The 18,466-nt window shown below is 34.6% G+C and overlaps 1 protein-coding gene across 2 annotated transcripts in view; it reads left to right on the plus strand.

Annotated features, from left to right (window-relative positions):
• Gart (trifunctional purine biosynthetic protein adenosine-3 Gart) overlaps positions 1–18,466 on the plus strand; it is a 270,858-nt gene that overhangs the window by 245,934 nt on the left and 6,458 nt on the right. For both annotated transcript variants that reach the window (XM_090408017.1, XM_090408026.1), the window contains exon 20: positions 3,200–3,339. In XM_090408017.1, the coding sequence (XP_090264143.1) occupies positions 3,200–3,339 (140 nt within the window). The remainder of the gene's footprint in view (positions 1–3,199; positions 3,340–18,466) is intronic.

Consider the following 18,466-nt stretch of genomic DNA (forward strand, 5'->3'; position numbering starts at 1 on the left):
TAATCCAAGCTAAATTTTCTCCCGATATCTGAGCCTTATTTCGGTTCACAATGAACTCAGGCTATTTCGTTTGGCAGGGAAAATTCTACAAACAAATAGAGGGGACAGCCATGGGTTCACCACTCTCCCCACCCTTGGCCAATTTCTTTATGGAGACCTTTGAAGAAAAAGCCTTAGCCTCTGCCCCACAAAAACCAACCATATGGCTTCGTTACGTTGATGATGTGTTCGCTATTTGGCCACATGGCTCTGAAACACTTCTCTCCTTCTTAACACAAACAACCAACACCCCAGAATCAAATTCACTCTGGAAAAAGAGGAAAACAACAGCCTCCCTCTCCTAGACACACTAGTCACCAACCAGCCTAATGGATCCTTGGTTTTCTCAGTTTACAGAAAACCCACCCATACAGGCAGATACATTCACCAACAATTCCCCCCCCCCCCCCCCCTCACAACAATATGGAGTGGTGAAAACACTATACAACAGGGCTAAACTAATCTGTTCAAACGACTTGGCCCTAAACACTGAACTAAATTACATCCTCAACACTTTCTCAGCCAATGGCTACCCCCCCAAAAAAATCCAAAAAAAAAAAAATATTAGAACCTACAAACCACAGAACCCCCCCCACACACACACACAACAAGGATTACTCTAAATCCATCACCATTCCCTACATCCGAGGCACCTCGGAAAAGATTACCAAAATCTTAAAAAAACTTGACCTGACCTCCTGTTACAAACCTTACAGAAAATTGGCATCCCTTATCCGCTCCACTAAAGACCAACCACTTCCCCTAGACCTACCTGGTGTTTACCAGATCCCTTGCAGTTGTAAACTGTCTTACTTTGGCCAAACAGGCAGGACAGCGAATATCAGAATTTCGGAACACAAGGACTACATCCGCTTTCACAAATACAGTCACTCTGGGCTTGTGGACCATGCTCTGGATACACGCCACAGAATACGGTGGAAGAAAGCTACATTGATACACCGTAGCAAATACAAATTTGAAAGACTCTTTATGGAATCAGCCTCAGCCCTAAGAAATTCTCCAAACCTCAACAAATTCGGTTGTATGCGACTGCCCCAAATTTGGGAGGCCTACATCAGCAGACCTTCAGCCCAACGGCCAAGAACACCTACTTAGCCCGCTAGAGGGCACCCTCAGGACTGTTAGGAGAACAATAGCTTCATCTCTTCATTCCCAGTTTCTGTGTTGTAGTGCCTACGTGCACGTAACTTTTTTGTAAGTTCCTTTAGAAGATGGCAACGTGACGTTGCCGAAATATCGGAAAATATTTATTAAAGTTTAATTTAATTTATATCCTTAACTACGTTGTTCTATTCCTTAAGTGTTTTAATAATGCATAACCAACATATAAGCCTGTCTACGAGTTCATATTTATATATACTGACTGACTATAACCGAGACTAGAATAACAATTAAATTTATTCAAAACGCAACATGTTTCATCGGATTGTCCGACTTCTTCAGGCGTGGGAACATAGAAAGCAAGTGAACACTATAAGAAACATTGTATCACTATAAAACGACTATTATAAAATTCAATTAGCTTTGAATTGTAGCTACAGTCCGTGTTGAAGTTCTATTGTTAAGTAGCTGCGTGCATCTGATTTCACGCATGTGCCAATATTGGATAGCAGAGCTGAAAGAGTCCAGTAGATTATAGCTAAGGTTATTATTTATGTGATGAGGGTCCATAACAATTTCCTTAGACTCGACTATGCATTGCTCTACCTTGCCACGGCATATATGAAGGTTTGAGGTTGTTGTCCATTTATCTCATGTTGACGGCCTTCATCATTTGTGTTTACTGAAAACAGTACATGGCTTGACAGGGCACTTGCTCTAGTTCTTTTGTAGGCAATGTCTCTTTTGTGTTCTTCCAGATGTAGGAGGATGGATTTTTCAGTTTGGCCATAGTATTGCTTCCTGCAGTTGCACGTGATTTTGTACACTACTGGGAATTGTAGATGGTTATGAGCTTGCTTGTATTTGATTATAATTTGATTATCATCCTTTGCTTTCAGGTGCACCTATTAACATGAGAGCAGCAGCTGCCCAGCATCCCTTTACTATGTAGTTGGAGTCTGCCATTAAATCTCTAAGATTTGGTTCTGCTTTTCAAACTATTTAATTTTTTCCTGAATAATGTTTGTTTATTTGAGTCTATAGTTCATCTCTGAAAGCTACTCAATATTTATTCATTTTAAAGCTTTATTATACACACTTCTTTTCAATATGATATTCAATTTTATTCTACTCAAAAATAAATGATCATTTCCAATTTCAAACCTCTGTATACTCTTATATCTTGAGCCAGCATGAAAATAGTGCTATCACCAATAACATATAATGAGACTTTGTTTATTTCTTGCATTTTTTTTCCATGTGAATTTGTGCATTTCTTTTTGTTGGAACATGGAGTTAGTAATAACAAGTCCATGTCCTGAACAGAAATCCAGCAGTTGTTTATCATTATTATTAGTTTTACTCTTTTCTTCAAATTTTCCCAAAACATATCTATATGTCTGGTAATCATTTCCTCCTCTAGTGTTTAGATCTCCAACAAGGACCAACTTTTTTCGTTGGGTGGGCTGCCTTTTCTAATGCCTCGAAAAATTAATCCATTTCTTTCTTAGTAGAATCTTGTGTGGGACCAAAAGCAGAAATGTCTCACTATGCACTTCCCTGTTCTGATATTTGCCCACATCACTACTTGGTATTGCTTGCCATTCAAGAAGATTATCTTCATATTTAGATGTTGAATACTATAGCTACTCCTTCTATTATTTATTTATTTTATTCATTTATTTTATTTTGAAAGAGAGAGAGAGGAAGAGAGATCACTTTACATTCCTAGCATAATTATATACTTGACTTAATTATTCTTTGATTGTGTTATCTCTAATGATGCTACTGTTAAAGTGATAAATAATAGCTTGAAAAAATTTAAAGTGTTGTAAAAAATTCATGTTTTGGTTTATTAAGTTTATTGCAATAATGTTACAGAAATAACTAAAATTAGCCTAAAATGTAAATACTGATATTTAAATGCAGTACATTTAGCGTATTTTAAATTTGCTGTATGATTTTCATTTTGACATATACGTTTCAGTTTTTATGGTTATGAAAGCTATTTGCAATAATAGATTATTCAAAATTACAGCTGAATTTGTAAAGATGTGGGCAGGACGCCTTCTTAACATCCACCCAGCTCTTCTTCCAGCATTTAAAGGAATGCATGCTCATCGACAAGTTTTAGAAATGGGAGCTAGGATTACAGGCTGCACTGTACACTTTGTAGAGGTAAGAAAGTGTCTTGAACATTCAGCATTAAATGTTTCTGAAATAATAAGTTTCATGACTTTTTTTAATAAAATATCCAGTAAGAAATAGCCATCAAGGATTATAATTGCATCTGAAGTGTATTTTTAAATAGTAGCAATACTGAAAGTGTTATTCAGAGTAGAGGAATATTCTACAGTAGCTGTTTTCCATGTAATATCAACTTAAGAGATAGCAGCGTTTTCAAGTGAATTGCTGTTATTATATAAAGAATTCTTTGGTTCCATTCAACATGGTATTTAGTTAAGTTTGATGCATTCTGAACCATTTAATTTTGATGATATGGAAGATACTTTGTAACTACCATGCTGAAAATGGCACTTAGACTTTGAGAAATCTCAAAGAACTAGTGTCTCAGTAACTGCTTAACAACCATGCCACTATCTAGAAACATTGCCATATAACACCCATCCCATTTTGTCAATTTCTGTTTTTTTGTTCTTTCCCCTACTTCTTCATGTGTTTCCTTTCTTGCTGTTTTCCAAGTGCTTTTCTAGTTTCAAGTCTCAAGCAGCATATCATTTCTTTCTAGTGGTGTTTACTATAGTTGTTCATATTTATACTTTTTTCTCCGCCCCCAGTACTTGGAAAATAATATCATACTGTCTGATTTTTAGTAGAACCTGTGGCATAGTAATTAAATAATAAAGTAACATGTAAAACCCACAGTGATGTCTTTAATTAGTAAAAGGACAGATATTTCATACTAAAAGTAATAGTACATCTTCAGTGTCTGTAACAGTAATAGGAATGGAATACAAGCAAAACGTTCGGTGGATCGCCTATTAAAATGCAATTGTTACCGCGTGCTAGGAAATAATAGAAATAACAAATTTAATCTATTAAGATAAATGGTTTTTTACATAAGATAAAAGTCTCCCAGATCTTTGAGAGAGATACAGTCATTTCTATTTAAATTCGGTCGGTGTAAGATAGTTTCACAACTTTCTTTGAATAAGCATTCATATTTGAATCTGCATCTATGGAGGAGAACTGATTTATCCCACTGGACACTATGCGTAGAGTCAATACTGTGCTGCGCCAGACCAGACTTCAGAGGTTTGTTATAATCAATATAATATTGATGTTCTTTTATTCTTTTTTCCAAAGAACGGCAAGTTTGTTCAAAATAAGAGACATCGCATTCGCAAGGTATTTGGTAAATGCCAAATACCTTGCGAATAGGAATATATGCTGGAATCAATTGATGATATTTTTCGGAATTCTACCTATAGGTTCTGAAATTCCTGGAATGTATGGAATAGAAACTCTGCGGACTGTTGAAGAAACTGTAGGTGTTGGAACATAAGAGTCAAGAGTATCTGTAGGATTTGATTGGAGTTGTAATCATTTGATTCCATCATCATCATCATCATCATCAAATTCCTGCCATGTACCCTCAAGGGGTGTACAGGATATGACAGTACTACATGAAAAATTACATCATTACCAACTTCCTATCTACAATTTTCCTCCAAATCAGTCTGTTACTTGTCAAGACTCCAACATTATCAGATCTTATATTTCTATCGTCTAAGGCACTTTGTACCGTATCAATCCATCTATATCTTGGTCTTCCTCTGGGTCGTTTTCCTGCCAACCTGGCAGAGAACACTTGTTTTGCTAATCTTTCCTCTCCCATTCTATTTAAGTGACCATACCATCTGAGATTACCTCTGCTAACGCATTCCTGGATGCTGACAATGTCAAGTTCTTTCCTAATATCCTCATTTTTAATATGATATTGCCATTGATGCCATCTGTTCACGCCTCTAATCTTTCTCAGGACTCTCATATCTGCGGTCTCTAGTCTTTGGTCAAGTGTTTTACTTCTGACCCAGCTCTCAGATCCATAAGTTAAAATTGGCTTGAACACAGTCTTGTATACAGCTAATTTAGTGTTCCGACTAATTTCTTTCTTATTCCATATGAATTTATTCCATTGACTTCCCACCATACCAGCTTTGCTGATTCTGTTGTCTATTTCTATATTTAGTTTACCATCTTCAGTAAAAATTGTGCCTAAGTAGCTGAAATGTTTTACTTGTTCCACAGGTTCTCCATTCACAACACAGTTGACATTTTCAATGATTCTGCCTATTTTCATTGTCTTTGTCTTTTTATTGCTGACCTTCATACCATATCTATTACAACAGCTATTCAATTTAATCAGAGAATCTTTGCAGACTTGTAGCGGATTTATTTAGAAGTATAACATCATCCGCATAAAGCAAAGAGCTGACATTAACATCTCCAATTTTGATATCAGGTTTAATACCACATTCCTTCATAATGTGATCCATATAGATAATGAATAACAGAGGGGATAATGTACATCCTTGTCTCACACCAGATTTAACATTAAACCATCTTCCTGTACTTCCTTCAATTCTAACTGCTGACTCACAACTCAAATAAAGACTAAGTATTGCTTGATATAATGCCCCATTGACACCATATAACTGCAGCGTATTGAATAGCTTCTCTCTTGGCACCTTGTCATATGCCTTTTCCAAATCGACAAAACTTAAATACAGATCTTTGTTATATTCCCATGCTTTCTCGACTATTTGTCGTAAAGTGAAGATCTGATCCTGACAGCCTCTATTTGGCCTGAATCCAGCTTGTTCTTCACCAAGCTTTTCTTCCACAATTCTTCTCAACCATTTCTCAAGTATACTTGCATAGATCTTGCCAGGAACACTCAGTAGGGAAATACCTCTGTAATTCTCACATTCAGTTTTATTTCCCTTTTTATATATGGGTACTATGAGAGCTCTACTCCAATCATCGGGAATTCGTCCCTCTGTCCAGGCTTTCTGAACTATGCAGTGCAGCCACTGTAAGACTCTTATACCACCATACTTCAGCATTTCTGGTCGAATATCATCTACTCCTGCTGCCTTTCCACATTTCAAGCCTTTGATGGCTTTTTCTACTTCAAGTATGGATATGTATTCCTGACTGCATGCCTGGTCAGTGTTTTTTATCACTGTGCTGTCATCACTGCTTGTTTCATTTAGCAGTTTTTCAAAGTAATTACTCCATACTTCAAGGATATCTTTTTCTCCTGTTTTCATTTCACCTTTATCATCTCTAATTCCTTTTACAGCACTCTTTCCTACATTCCTAAGCTTCTTCAACAACCTCCAGAATATTTTGCCACCTTCTTCATATTTATTTTCTATATTCTTGCCAAAGTCCTCCCATGACTTTTGTTTAGCTAGTTTTACACACTGTTTAGCTTTCTTACATTTGTCTCTGTATTCTGTAAGAGTAAAAGCTGACTTATTTGCCAGGAACTTTTGATATGCTTTCTTCTTTTCCTTCACTGCCTCTTTAACTTCCTGTGTCCACCAGGGAGTTCTGATTTTTTTATCCTTGCACACAACTTCACCACATGCCTCTCTGTCAGAATCAATCAATGTTTCCTTCAGAGTTTGCCACTGAATCTCCAAGGTTTGATTCCTGTTCTCAAACTCTTTCATTTTCTTTTCAATAATATTTCTGTATTTTAGTCTACAGTTCACATCTGAGAGCTGCTCAACTTTTATTCGCTTTAAAACTTTCGTACAAGTTATTCTTTTCAATATGAAATTCAATTTTATTCTGCTCAAGACTAAATAGTGATCACTTCCAATTTCAAATCCTCTGTACACTCTGGTGTCCTGCACCAGGGAGAAAACATCACTATCAACAATAACATAGTCAATGAGACTTTTCTTATTCCTAGCCTCTTCTCTCCATGTGAATTTGTGCACATTTTTATGTTGGAACATGGTGTTGGTAATAACCAGTCCATGTCCTGAGCAGAAATCCAACAGATATTTGCCATTATTATTAGCTTTGCTCTTTTCTCCAAATTTTCCCAAAATATTTTTGTATGTCTCACAATCATTTCCTACTCTACTATTTAGATCCCCAACAAGGACCAACTTTTCCTTTTTCATTGTGTCAGTTGCTTTTTCTAAAGCCTCAAAAAATTCCTCCACTTCTACCTTAGTAGAACCTTCTGTGGGACCATAGGCACAAATAAGTCTCATTCTCCAGTTCCCCATTCTCATATTTGCCCACATTACTCTACTTGAGACTGACTGCCATTCAAGAAGATTAGCCTCGTATTTTGTGTTGAATACTATGGCTACTCCTTCTTTTCCTTGATTGTCATTGCCTGAATATAACATTTTGTATTTATTGCTCAGAAAGATCTCACCAGTTTTGATCTTTTTTGTTTCAGTCACCCCTATTATGTCGATCTGGTACTTATCTAATTCCTCAGCTAGCTCCATTTCTTTGCCATTCAGGCTTCTTACGTTGATAGTACCGATCTTTAACTCTGGTGATGTTGAGTTGGGGTTTGTTTTCAGATTTGTTCCAGTAGCTGACTTTTCGCTGTTCGCCCTGGTTCCCTGGCGAAAACAACGGGGGCCTTGTTTAACCGGGCGACGCCCCAGCCGGCATGAAATTTTGTCATGTTGTACCATCATTTTTTATTTTGGTTTAACCAATAAGAATACAATTTGGTCGGCTAAATCCCAAATTGCCAGCCCATCCTCGTTCGTTCAGTATCAAAGTAGATACCCAACAGGGTGCACCACGAGAAGGTGAGGATTGGACATTAGGTCAGAAGCCCTGGTCGGTTCTCCGCATTCCTTTAAAGGCTATGTGGAGGTCTCCTCTCAGTTATACAGCTTTGACCCTTAAGCACCCCTCATTTGATTCCATTAACTTTTTAATGATGGAAAGTTCTTGTTGTAAGATTATTGGGGAAGAGCAAACTTTATGTGCTCTATGAATTAGAGATTTAAGAATGCCAAATTTTTGAGACATGAGGTGCACAGACTTTTTGTGAATGTATCTGCCAGTGAATGTGGGTTTTCGAAAGATGCTTGTAGATAAGGTACCAGAAGAAGACGTTCTAGTAAGGAGGATGTCCAAAAATGGTAAAGTACCAGAGTTTTCTTTTTCCATAGTGAATTCTGTGCATGGGTGACAGTTATTTATCCATTGTAAAAAAGTGAAAAGTTCATCTTCAGTGTGTGGCCAAATAGCAAAAACATCATCGACATAACGGCACCAAAGAGATGGTTGAGGATGAATGGATGAGAACATAGTATCTTCGAATTGTTTCAAATGGTAGTTTACCAAAGGTGGAGACAGAGGGGTATCCATTGCAGTACCTTCAATTTGTTTGTAGATTTTGTTTTTCCAACTGAAATAACCTGAGTGGATGACATATTCGAATATCCTTGCAATATCTGGAGGGTAATCTTCATATAAAGAATTGACTGTGTCGGTTAATGGGATATTGGTGAACAGAGAAATGATGTCAAACTGACTAATATTTCAGAATCTGTCATTTTTATATCCTTGATTTTTTCAAGAAAATCTGTTGAGTTTTTTATATAGGATCTGGAATGACTGGAATGATAATACTTTTGCAATCCGATAAGTTGGAGAGTCAATGCAATTTATGATAGGTCATACAGGACAGCCTTCCGTATGGATTTTTGGGAGTCCATAAAGATGAGGAGTTCTTCCAAAGTAGGTATTGGGATCCATGTAGTTAGGATCCCAACTTATAACCTCATCAAATAATTTATTTAGTTGTTTAATTTGTGAATTAGTAGGATTATGTGTGATTTCTTGGTGGGTCGCAGTGTCTTCTAATAGGCTGGATACTTTTGTCTCATAGTCAGTCTTATTCATAATTACAATAGCTTTTCCTTTATCGGCCTTAGAAATGGATATTGTATTATCTTTTCTTAAAGAAGTTAGACCTTTAATTTCAGCATTTCAGTTCTCGAAGAAGACATTTCAGCTATTCTTGATGAAGAATTATTGTATATTGTTCTTCACTTATCACAACAATCCTTATTCCGGTCTTATGAGAGAAATTTTCAAAATCTTATGCAAAAATACAACTCTTTATATAACAAGCAAAAGAAAAACCTTATCTCTGACAGTACATCTACAAATAAATGGATTGTAAATAAAAGCAAATTACCTCCATGCAATTTATTAAATGCTGAAATTAAAGGTCGAACTTCTTCAATATCCATTTCTAAGGCCGAAAAAGGAAAGGCTATTGTAATTATGAATAAGACTGACTATGAGACAAAAAGTATCCAGCCTATTAAAAGACACATGACCTACCAAGAGATCACACATAATCCTACTAATTCACAAATTAATTAAACAACTAAATAAATTACTTGATGAGGTTATAAGTTGGGATCATAACTACATGGATCCCAATACCTACTTTGGAAGAACTCCTCATCTTTATGGACCCCCAAAAATCCATAAAGAAGGCTGTCCTGTACGACCTATCATAAATTGCATTGACTCTCCAACTTATCGGATTGCAAAAGTATTATCACGTTCCTTAGTGCTCTCACTGGTCATTCCAGATCCTATTAAAAAAACTTAATTTTATATAGGAGATGTCCAAAAATGGTAAAGTACCATTTTTGGACATCCTCCTTACTAGAATGTCTTCTGGTACCTTATCTACAAGCGTCTTTCAAAAACCCACATTCACAAAAAGTCTGTGCACTGCATGTCTCAAAAATTTGGCATTCTTAAATCTCTAATTCATAGAGCACATAAAGTTTGCTCTTCCCCAATAATCTTACAACAAGAACTTTCCATTATTAAAAAGTTAATGGAATCAAATGATTACAACTCCAATCAAATCCAACAGATACTCTTGACTCTCATGTTCCAACACCTACAGTTTCTTCAACAGTCCGCAGAGTTTCTATTCCGTACGCTCCAGGAATCTCAGAACCTATAGATAGAATTCTGGAAAAGTATCAATTGATTCCAACATATATTCCTATCGACAAAATTTCTTCTTTATTTGTATCCTACAAAGGATAAACTGTCTTCTCTATCTTTGGCTGGCGTTTACCAAATACCTTGCGAATCCGATGTCTCTTATTTTGAACAAACCTCTGAAGTCTGGTCTGGCGCAGCACAGTATTGACTCTACTCATAGTGTCCAGTGGGATAAATCAGTTCTCCTCCATAGATGCAGATTCAAATATGAATGCTTATTCAAAGAAAGTTGTGAAACTATCTTACACCGACCGAATTTAAATAGAAATGACTGTATCTCTCTCAAAGATCTGGGAGACTTTTATCTTATGTAAAAAACCATTTATCTTAATAGATTAAATTTGTTATTTCTATTATTTCCTAGCACGCGGTAACAATTGTATTTTAATAGGCGATCCACCGAACGTTTTGCTTGTATTCCATTCCTATTACTGTTACAGACACTGAAGATGTACTATTACTTTTAGTATGAAATATCTGTCCTTTTACTAATTAAAGACATCACTGTGGTTTTTTTATGTGTTACTTTATTATTTAACACGTTCATTTGCCAAGCTGAAAATTGGAATTTCGTGTAGTGGCCAAATTTTTTTTATTTTTTTATTTAGTTTTTATTGTGCTCAAAATAAGTTAAATATATTATTTATATGCTTTTATTATTATATACATAGGATTTATGTACTCTAAATATCTATTACGCGATATCGCGTGATATGTAATTTGGTGAAATAAGTTATATATTTTACAAATAAAAAACATTTAAATATAATAATTATAACTTTAATTATCAGTCTTTTATAATCACATAGAATTTTTAAAGATAACGTACAAATAGAAAAAAATAATTTTCAAAAATCAACATTTATAATGAACTTACTAAAAAAAAAAAAAAAAAACAATGCTCAAAATAAATAAAAACCAAACTTCAAGGCATGCTAAATCAACGAATAACTAAACAAAATCGTTGCGTCGTCGCCTTGTCCGAACGCCGCCACTGTGCGCACTGGCTAACATAAACAATAGACAATGGCTGGCAGCCATCCCCACTCCATGAAAGTCGATTCCTTCCCTAGTGGCCAATATAAATATTACGCATCGTTTCGCTGTGGCCACTATACTATTCCGCTTAGAAACTTGATAGCGACGTCCACGCGATAACGCGTGATCGGCTGTTTGGTGAGAACTCGCATCATGCGATATCGCGTGATTGGCAATGAACGTGTTAATCATACTGTCTATACACTCCTATCTTGCAAGCCAAATGCTATGTTTCTTTAATGAATGAATTTGGCTTATCTGGCACTGCTAGAAGAGGGAATGTGGCAAGCTTAGTCACATGTAACAGGTGTGATTGTTGCCATCATTATATGGGTATTCTGCAATAAAATCTCTCAGGTTACTAATGATAAAGTTATTAGTTTTGGTAGAGGTTATAGTTTATAGGTATTGCTCTTGGTTTAGAGTAACTGATGAAAATTAAATTGCATTCTTGGCAGTAGAATCAAAATAAACAATATCTGAACAGAAAGGTTAGAGGCTATTGAAAGCCTGGAGAATAACATTAGAGAGGTAGTCTTCATTGTGATTTTCAGGGGAAGGAAAAGTTCTCCCCTGAAATCATAGGGAGAGAAAAAATATGTATTTGCTTCATGTTATTACAGAACTGACTACTCAATTTATGAGTGAATATCATTTTTAAAGCTAGGTAGGGAAATGAGGATGGTCCCTCCAAACAATTTTAAATTAGTTACGAAAATAATGCTGGATCTGATATCCACTTGATTTTTATAAATTTTAAATTATTTTTATGTATCTGTTGCTTCCAAAGAAAGAAAATCATTATTTGCTCATGCAATGATTTTCAGTTATGACTGATGCCCATTCATACAACACTGCAAATTTGAACCCATATTCACCAATTTATGCAACAGTCTGCCATGCTGTATTCTGTCAAAAGCAAAAGTCTTTGCAAAATCCAAAAGTATCATGGTGTATCCATTCCCCTTGTCTAGTTCAATGGTCACATTATTAAAGAATGTGAGCAAGTTGCTAAAACATGGCTTCCCTTAGTAAACCCATGCTGTTCATTGCAAAGTAGAGATTTACTGTCAACCCATTTCTGAATGCGAGCCATAACCAATTTTTTCCAAAATCTTTGCCACCACTCCTGAGATATTAACTGGTTGATTGTTGAATACATTGGTCTTTGCACCACCCTTGCGCAATGGAATTATCATACAGTCTTTCTATTCCTGCAGAATCTTTCTTATTCTGAGACTCATATTATATAGCCTGGTCAAAGGAATAACTAGTTCAGCTGAACACTCTTTTAGCACCCGTGCTGATATCCCATCAGTCTCTATTGTTGAATTCTTATTCAGTTTGTGCAAAAGCTCTAATACACCTCATCGTCATCTGCCTGAGTTTCTTCATCCAGTGAAGAGGTATACACAATTTAAAAAAAACACACAAAAAAACAGTGATTTGCTATACAATGATAGCATGGCTAGGTTATGCCTATATAACAGTTTCGAAAAATAACAATGTAACATCAGTTATTTGAATTCATGTTATTCTATTAAATTCGCATCACATAATGTAAATGCATGAAAGACTGTATTAAACTATCACATCTGATATACACTTTGAGGGTATGCATCATAAAGTTAAGGCAGTATTCTGACTCTCATTATTATGAAATAGCTTTATCATTTATCCCCCTTTCCGCACACTTTCTATCTCATCAACACGAAGCATGATAGGAAAGACATCACAAATTCTAAATCTAGGTTTTTGTGATCTCTGGAGCAGCATTTTTCTGCTGCCAGATAACACTAACTGGGTCACAGTATGAAAGTGATCTGAAAAGTTCTCAGCCTCGACCATGGATGACAGCACTTTTGGCAAGATTTTTTTCTTAAGTTGGTAGTATATCTGTCATAAGCATCTGTGTGAAATTGCAAGTCATTCTGTCAAGTAGTTTGTTTTATGCAACTGTCTGAAGCAAAAGTGTTTTCTGTTTCCCTTGAAATGGATAAAAGTGAGTATCGTGCAGTATAAAATTCTTTGTAAAAGAAGGTTTAATGGCAAAAGAAATTCATTCGAAGTTCATAAAAATTTATGGGCACTCTTCTCCTTCATTTCTGACAATTACGAAATGGGCTGCCGAGTTTAAACGTAGCTGTACCAGCCTTGATGATGATCCATGTGAATGATGTCCAAAAAAGTGTAAAAACACTTTTTTGGTTAAGTGCATGATATGGTATTGGATGACCGACGAGTCATAGTGCATGAAATTGCTGAGGCTATAGGCATTTCAAAAGAAAGTGCAAGATATATTTTGCATGAAGAATTGCAAATGAAAAAGCTTTGCGCAAGATGGGTGGTGCCTTGCTTGCTCACAGCAGATCAAAAATGCACCTTCATGAAAATCTCTGAACCATGCTTGGAGTGTTTTAACAAGAATAAAACTGATTTTCTGCGTCAGTTTATTACTCTGAATTCACCATTATACACCAGAATCCAAACAGCAGTCAAGACAGTGGACAGAAGCCAGTTGTTTAGCGGCAAAGAAGACAAAGTCAGTTCCATCAGCAGGAAAGGTCATGGCATCGGTGTTTTGGGATTAAAGGCATTTTGTTTATTAATTATCTTGTAAAGGGTAAAACAGTAACCAGGGAATATTATTCCGATCTTTTAACCAGACTAGAAGAAAAAAATCATCTTTCATCAGGACAATGCACCTGCCTACAAAGGTGTTTTGGCAATGGGATAATTAAGGTATATGCACTATGAATTGTTGGAACATCTTCCCTATTCCCCAGATTTGGCTCTCTCTGCCTTCTATCTCTTCCCAAAACTAAAACTTCATCACTGGTCAGCGTTTTTCATCGAATCAAGAGGTGATTGCAGCTGTAGAGGGATATTTTGCAGATCTTACTGAGAACCACTACAGGGGTGGGATAATGGTGCTAGAGCATCACTGGAATAAATGTATTAGTCTTAAGTGAGATTATGTTGAAAAATAAAAATAATTTAGAAATTATAAATTCGTTTTTTCATTGTTAGGCCAAGAACCTTTCAGACCACCCTCGTATAATGTTTATTTCTATATTTCTTCTCTGTCACAGTTTTGTGTGTTAATACAAAAACAATAAGTGGAAGAATTTAGAAACCCAAAGTCTTATGAGTGGGTGCTCTCTACAGCTGGCCAGCCTAAAAGAAATCTCTCCAACAGCAAGTTCTGCATTCTCCATAAATTATGCAATGATGAAACATAATAATTACTAACCAGAAAATGAATGATGAATGTGTTGCTGAGAGTCTGCACCACTTAGACCACTAGATTATGATTCTACTAGTTCTTTTTTTTAAAAAAAACATTAAATAGATTTCTAAAAATGTCATATCTTGGCCTCCTGATGTAGTTAAAAAATTCAAAAGTAAAATTCCTAAATTCAATAACCCTCTCCATCCCGTAATAGATAATATTACTCCCCCCCCCCCCCCAACTTCCTTTAAGTTAACCAGACAGTTAGCTAAATCTTTATCATACTTACTGGCTATGCTTCGTCTTATATAAAAAAATTCCACTTGTTTCAAATCTTGAATTCAAAATTTAGTTTTAAATAATATCATAGTATGCTTCAATGTTGCCTCTTTATTTACCAATATCCCTCTTTCTGACGCTGTACCGAAATGTTTTGCTCCATGGCATCATTGATCTTTTTAGTTTTGCCAGTCCGCCCAGTTATTTTATTTGGAGGGACACCATATATGCTGCTTGGGAAGAAGTCAACGCATATCCCTAATAGGCAAGGTGCACTGTGTCATGTAATAAGTCACTTGTTTGTAGCTAGTATAAATTGAAGGAATATGATGTTACTAAGTCAGTGCAACTGTGTCTGAGTGAAATGGGAACTGACAGAGTTTGAAAGAGTCATTGTGATAGGATGCCATGATGAAGTCATATTTGTTTGGCAAATTGTTGACAAATTAGGTCATCCCAGGTCAACAATCAGGGATACCATACTGAGATGGAGGTGCAGGGAGTGAAGTGCAAGTGCTACCTGCAGTGAACAACTCACCACTGTCGGGTGCTATGAAGGATAATATGTAAAAACCGCCATTTGTTGGCCAACAAATGGCGGTTTTTACATATTATCCTTCACATATTATCTTTCTATAGAATTTTTTCTGCTTTTGTGAAAAAATTTGGCAAAAAAAAAAAAAAGATAATAATAATAACTGCACTCTAAGCTGGTTGGAATTTAGTGAAGTATGTTTAGGATCTGTACTATTAACAAGAAGCTAGTAATATTAAATTTAAATATATAGTGCTGATATGGTATCTGTACATCATATAGGTATAAGGAAACATATATATATGTGCACACTTATATTCACAGAAACTGCATCACCCGGGGAGCGCCAAATGTATTGGCTGCCCCTTAAAAAAATAACTAAAAGAAATTGTATGTAGCATTTACTACTATAAATAAAATAACAATTTATGCAAACCAAAAGTTACATGTCTTATTTATTAAAAACACAGAATACATAGTTTCGTATAGTTATTTTTAACATTTTTTCAAAAACAAACAAAAAAAGAACAACAATTATTTCTTAATATAAACAAAGATTAATTGCACATGCCTTTATGTAAAATTTACTTCACGTGATTCTTTTGTAGCAAAATCGTTTATTATATCCTCCATATCTAAATTAGTAGTAATTTGATGTTCTATGCTAATAAGACTTAAATTGTTGAGTCTATCCTGTGTCATTGTACTGCCAAGATGATTTTTCATAATTTTCAGCTGCTTTGAAAAGGATCTTTCGCCAGTTGCAACAGTCACGGGTATTGTTGAATAAATTCTTAGTGTTATTGACAAATTGGGGAAAACACTAAGAAGATCATTCGAAAATATATGCTCAAGTACCGAAAATGTGTTCATATTCGGATTAAGATAGATTAAAATATTTCATATTTCCTCGCATAATTCCAAAGAGTTTATATCAAAATCTTTACCATCTGTCAATTTTATTTCCAAATCTTTACAATATTTTAATTTTTCTTTTTTCTCTATTGGTTTTAATAAATAAATGTCGTTTAAAAATTCAAAAACATCATTATGTTCTTTCAATAATGTAAAACTTTCATCAACATATTTTTGAATGCCTCATCTGTTCTGCAATCCTTTAAATAATTTTTTAGGTCTATCAACATTTTCAATATTGTAGACATAATTACGTCCAGTTTTTGCATCAAATTACTTATGACATTAATTTTCAATAAGATTTGGTGCCATATAACAAGAGAACATATGAATTTGAAAGATTTAATTTTTAATAATAATGATTCAGTTTCGTTCCTTGTGTTCACTATCTCTTGATTTATCTTGATATAAAATGTATAAAGCATCATATATTTTTTCTAAATTATACCTAAAGCTTTTAAAGCATCTATGCAGCTTGACCATCTCGTATCACAAACTTTTTTACAGTAAACTTGTGCAGTAAAACTCTTTTAAAATTTGCTATTTCACGCAGAACACTTGCAGCATCATTTATAACTAGATTAAGTGTATGAGCGGCACATGGTACATAAAATGCTCTCTGGTTCATATCTAATATTCTCTTTTGGAGACCCTGATTTTTGCCCTTCATGTTTGCCCAATTATCATATGCTTGAGCACGTAAATCATAAAGATTTATATTTTCTGATTGCAAAAAATCTACAACAAAATTTGTTAAACCTTTGCCTGTTGAGTTAGTAATTGAATAAAATCCTGAAAAGTGTTTCTGATTTCTATTTTCTTGTTATCATTATCAAGGTAAACAAATCTTACAACAATACTTAATTGATTTTTGTGAGATGCGCCTGGAGTGGTGTCTAAAACGATAGCATAATATTTATTTAATTTTAGTATTTTAACAATATTAGATTTTATTTTTTCTCCTGTTATTGAAATTATTTCATTTTGCATTTTTTCACCTAAATAATGTGGCATTTTGTTCTTATTGGTTTGTATTCGACTTATATGATCTGCCATTACATTATTGAATTTTGCTACAGTTTCTATTAATTTTAAAAAATTACCATTGCTATCTTCAAAAAGTTTATTACTGTTACCTCTGAAAGCTAAATTTTGTCCTGCTAAAAATTGAACTGTATAAATAATCCTTTCTATTACCAATTTCCAATGATTTTTTCCTTGTTTTATTAATTGTTCATTTACTGCATCTATTGTATTATTATTTATAAATGACTTTTTTAAATTGATCCATAACTTGTAACATTTGATATGTGCTTCACTTTTTTCATGGTGCTCTAATGTTCTCGATAAATGTTGTCAATCGCAATAACCAATTGCATCATTGAACGCGTTAATTTTTATCGTTAAAAAGTTTACAAGGAAAACAATATACTGAATTTTTGCATTTAGAATACAATAACCAATTTCTGTGTATCTTTTCGTTATTACTTAATCATTTATATCTGCTGAAAATGATCTGTATTTTTCGTCTTTTGGAAAATCAATATCATATATTTGTTTTGGTCCAACATCTATTAGAATCATTTTGAGATTATCTGTTATTTTTAAAGGCCACTTTCCTGGATCATCAAAATCATGCTCAAGGATAGAATTCTTAAGAGAGTTTTCAGTTGTTATACTTGTATTGCACATGCTTTTGTCACCTGTTTCTTCCGGTGAGCTGTTAAGAGTTTCAGAAATGAAAGATGAATTTTCTAAGCATAGTTTTAGCAGCTATAGAATCGGCAGTTAAATGTATGGCAGAAGAAGAAGAATCTTCAAAATTTTGTCGAGCAACATGAAGATGTAGATGCAAAATAATTGGAAATAGGAGTCATAAATTATTTTACATTTTCTTCTTTGTGTGCTCTTCGTTTTCTATATTCTGCTCCAGAATATCTTTTTCTTCCGTATGACATCTAAAAGTAAAAGTTATTAATATTATATTAGTTAAATTTTACGATGTAGGATATACCAATAAATGAATATTATTACTATTAATGATTATACTGCATTGTATAATCCAAATTAGATATTAGCTACATAAAATAAATATTTGATATTTGTTTCTTGCCACCCAGGTGCGGTGCACCGTCGGGTTGGCGCAGCCATGTGCATCACCTACTGTAACCATGTTTTTTTGGTAATTAAATGAATGCCTATAATATAACATTTTTTATAACAATACAACATTTGAATGCCTATAA

The sequence above is a fragment of the Typopeltis vanoorti genome, chromosome 2 (genome assembly GCF_054136105.1).
Source record: "Typopeltis vanoorti isolate ZY-2024b chromosome 2, IOZ_Tvanoo_1.0, whole genome shotgun sequence".
In the NCBI taxonomy this organism is placed as follows: domain Eukaryota; kingdom Metazoa; phylum Arthropoda; class Arachnida; order Uropygi; family Thelyphonidae; genus Typopeltis; species Typopeltis vanoorti.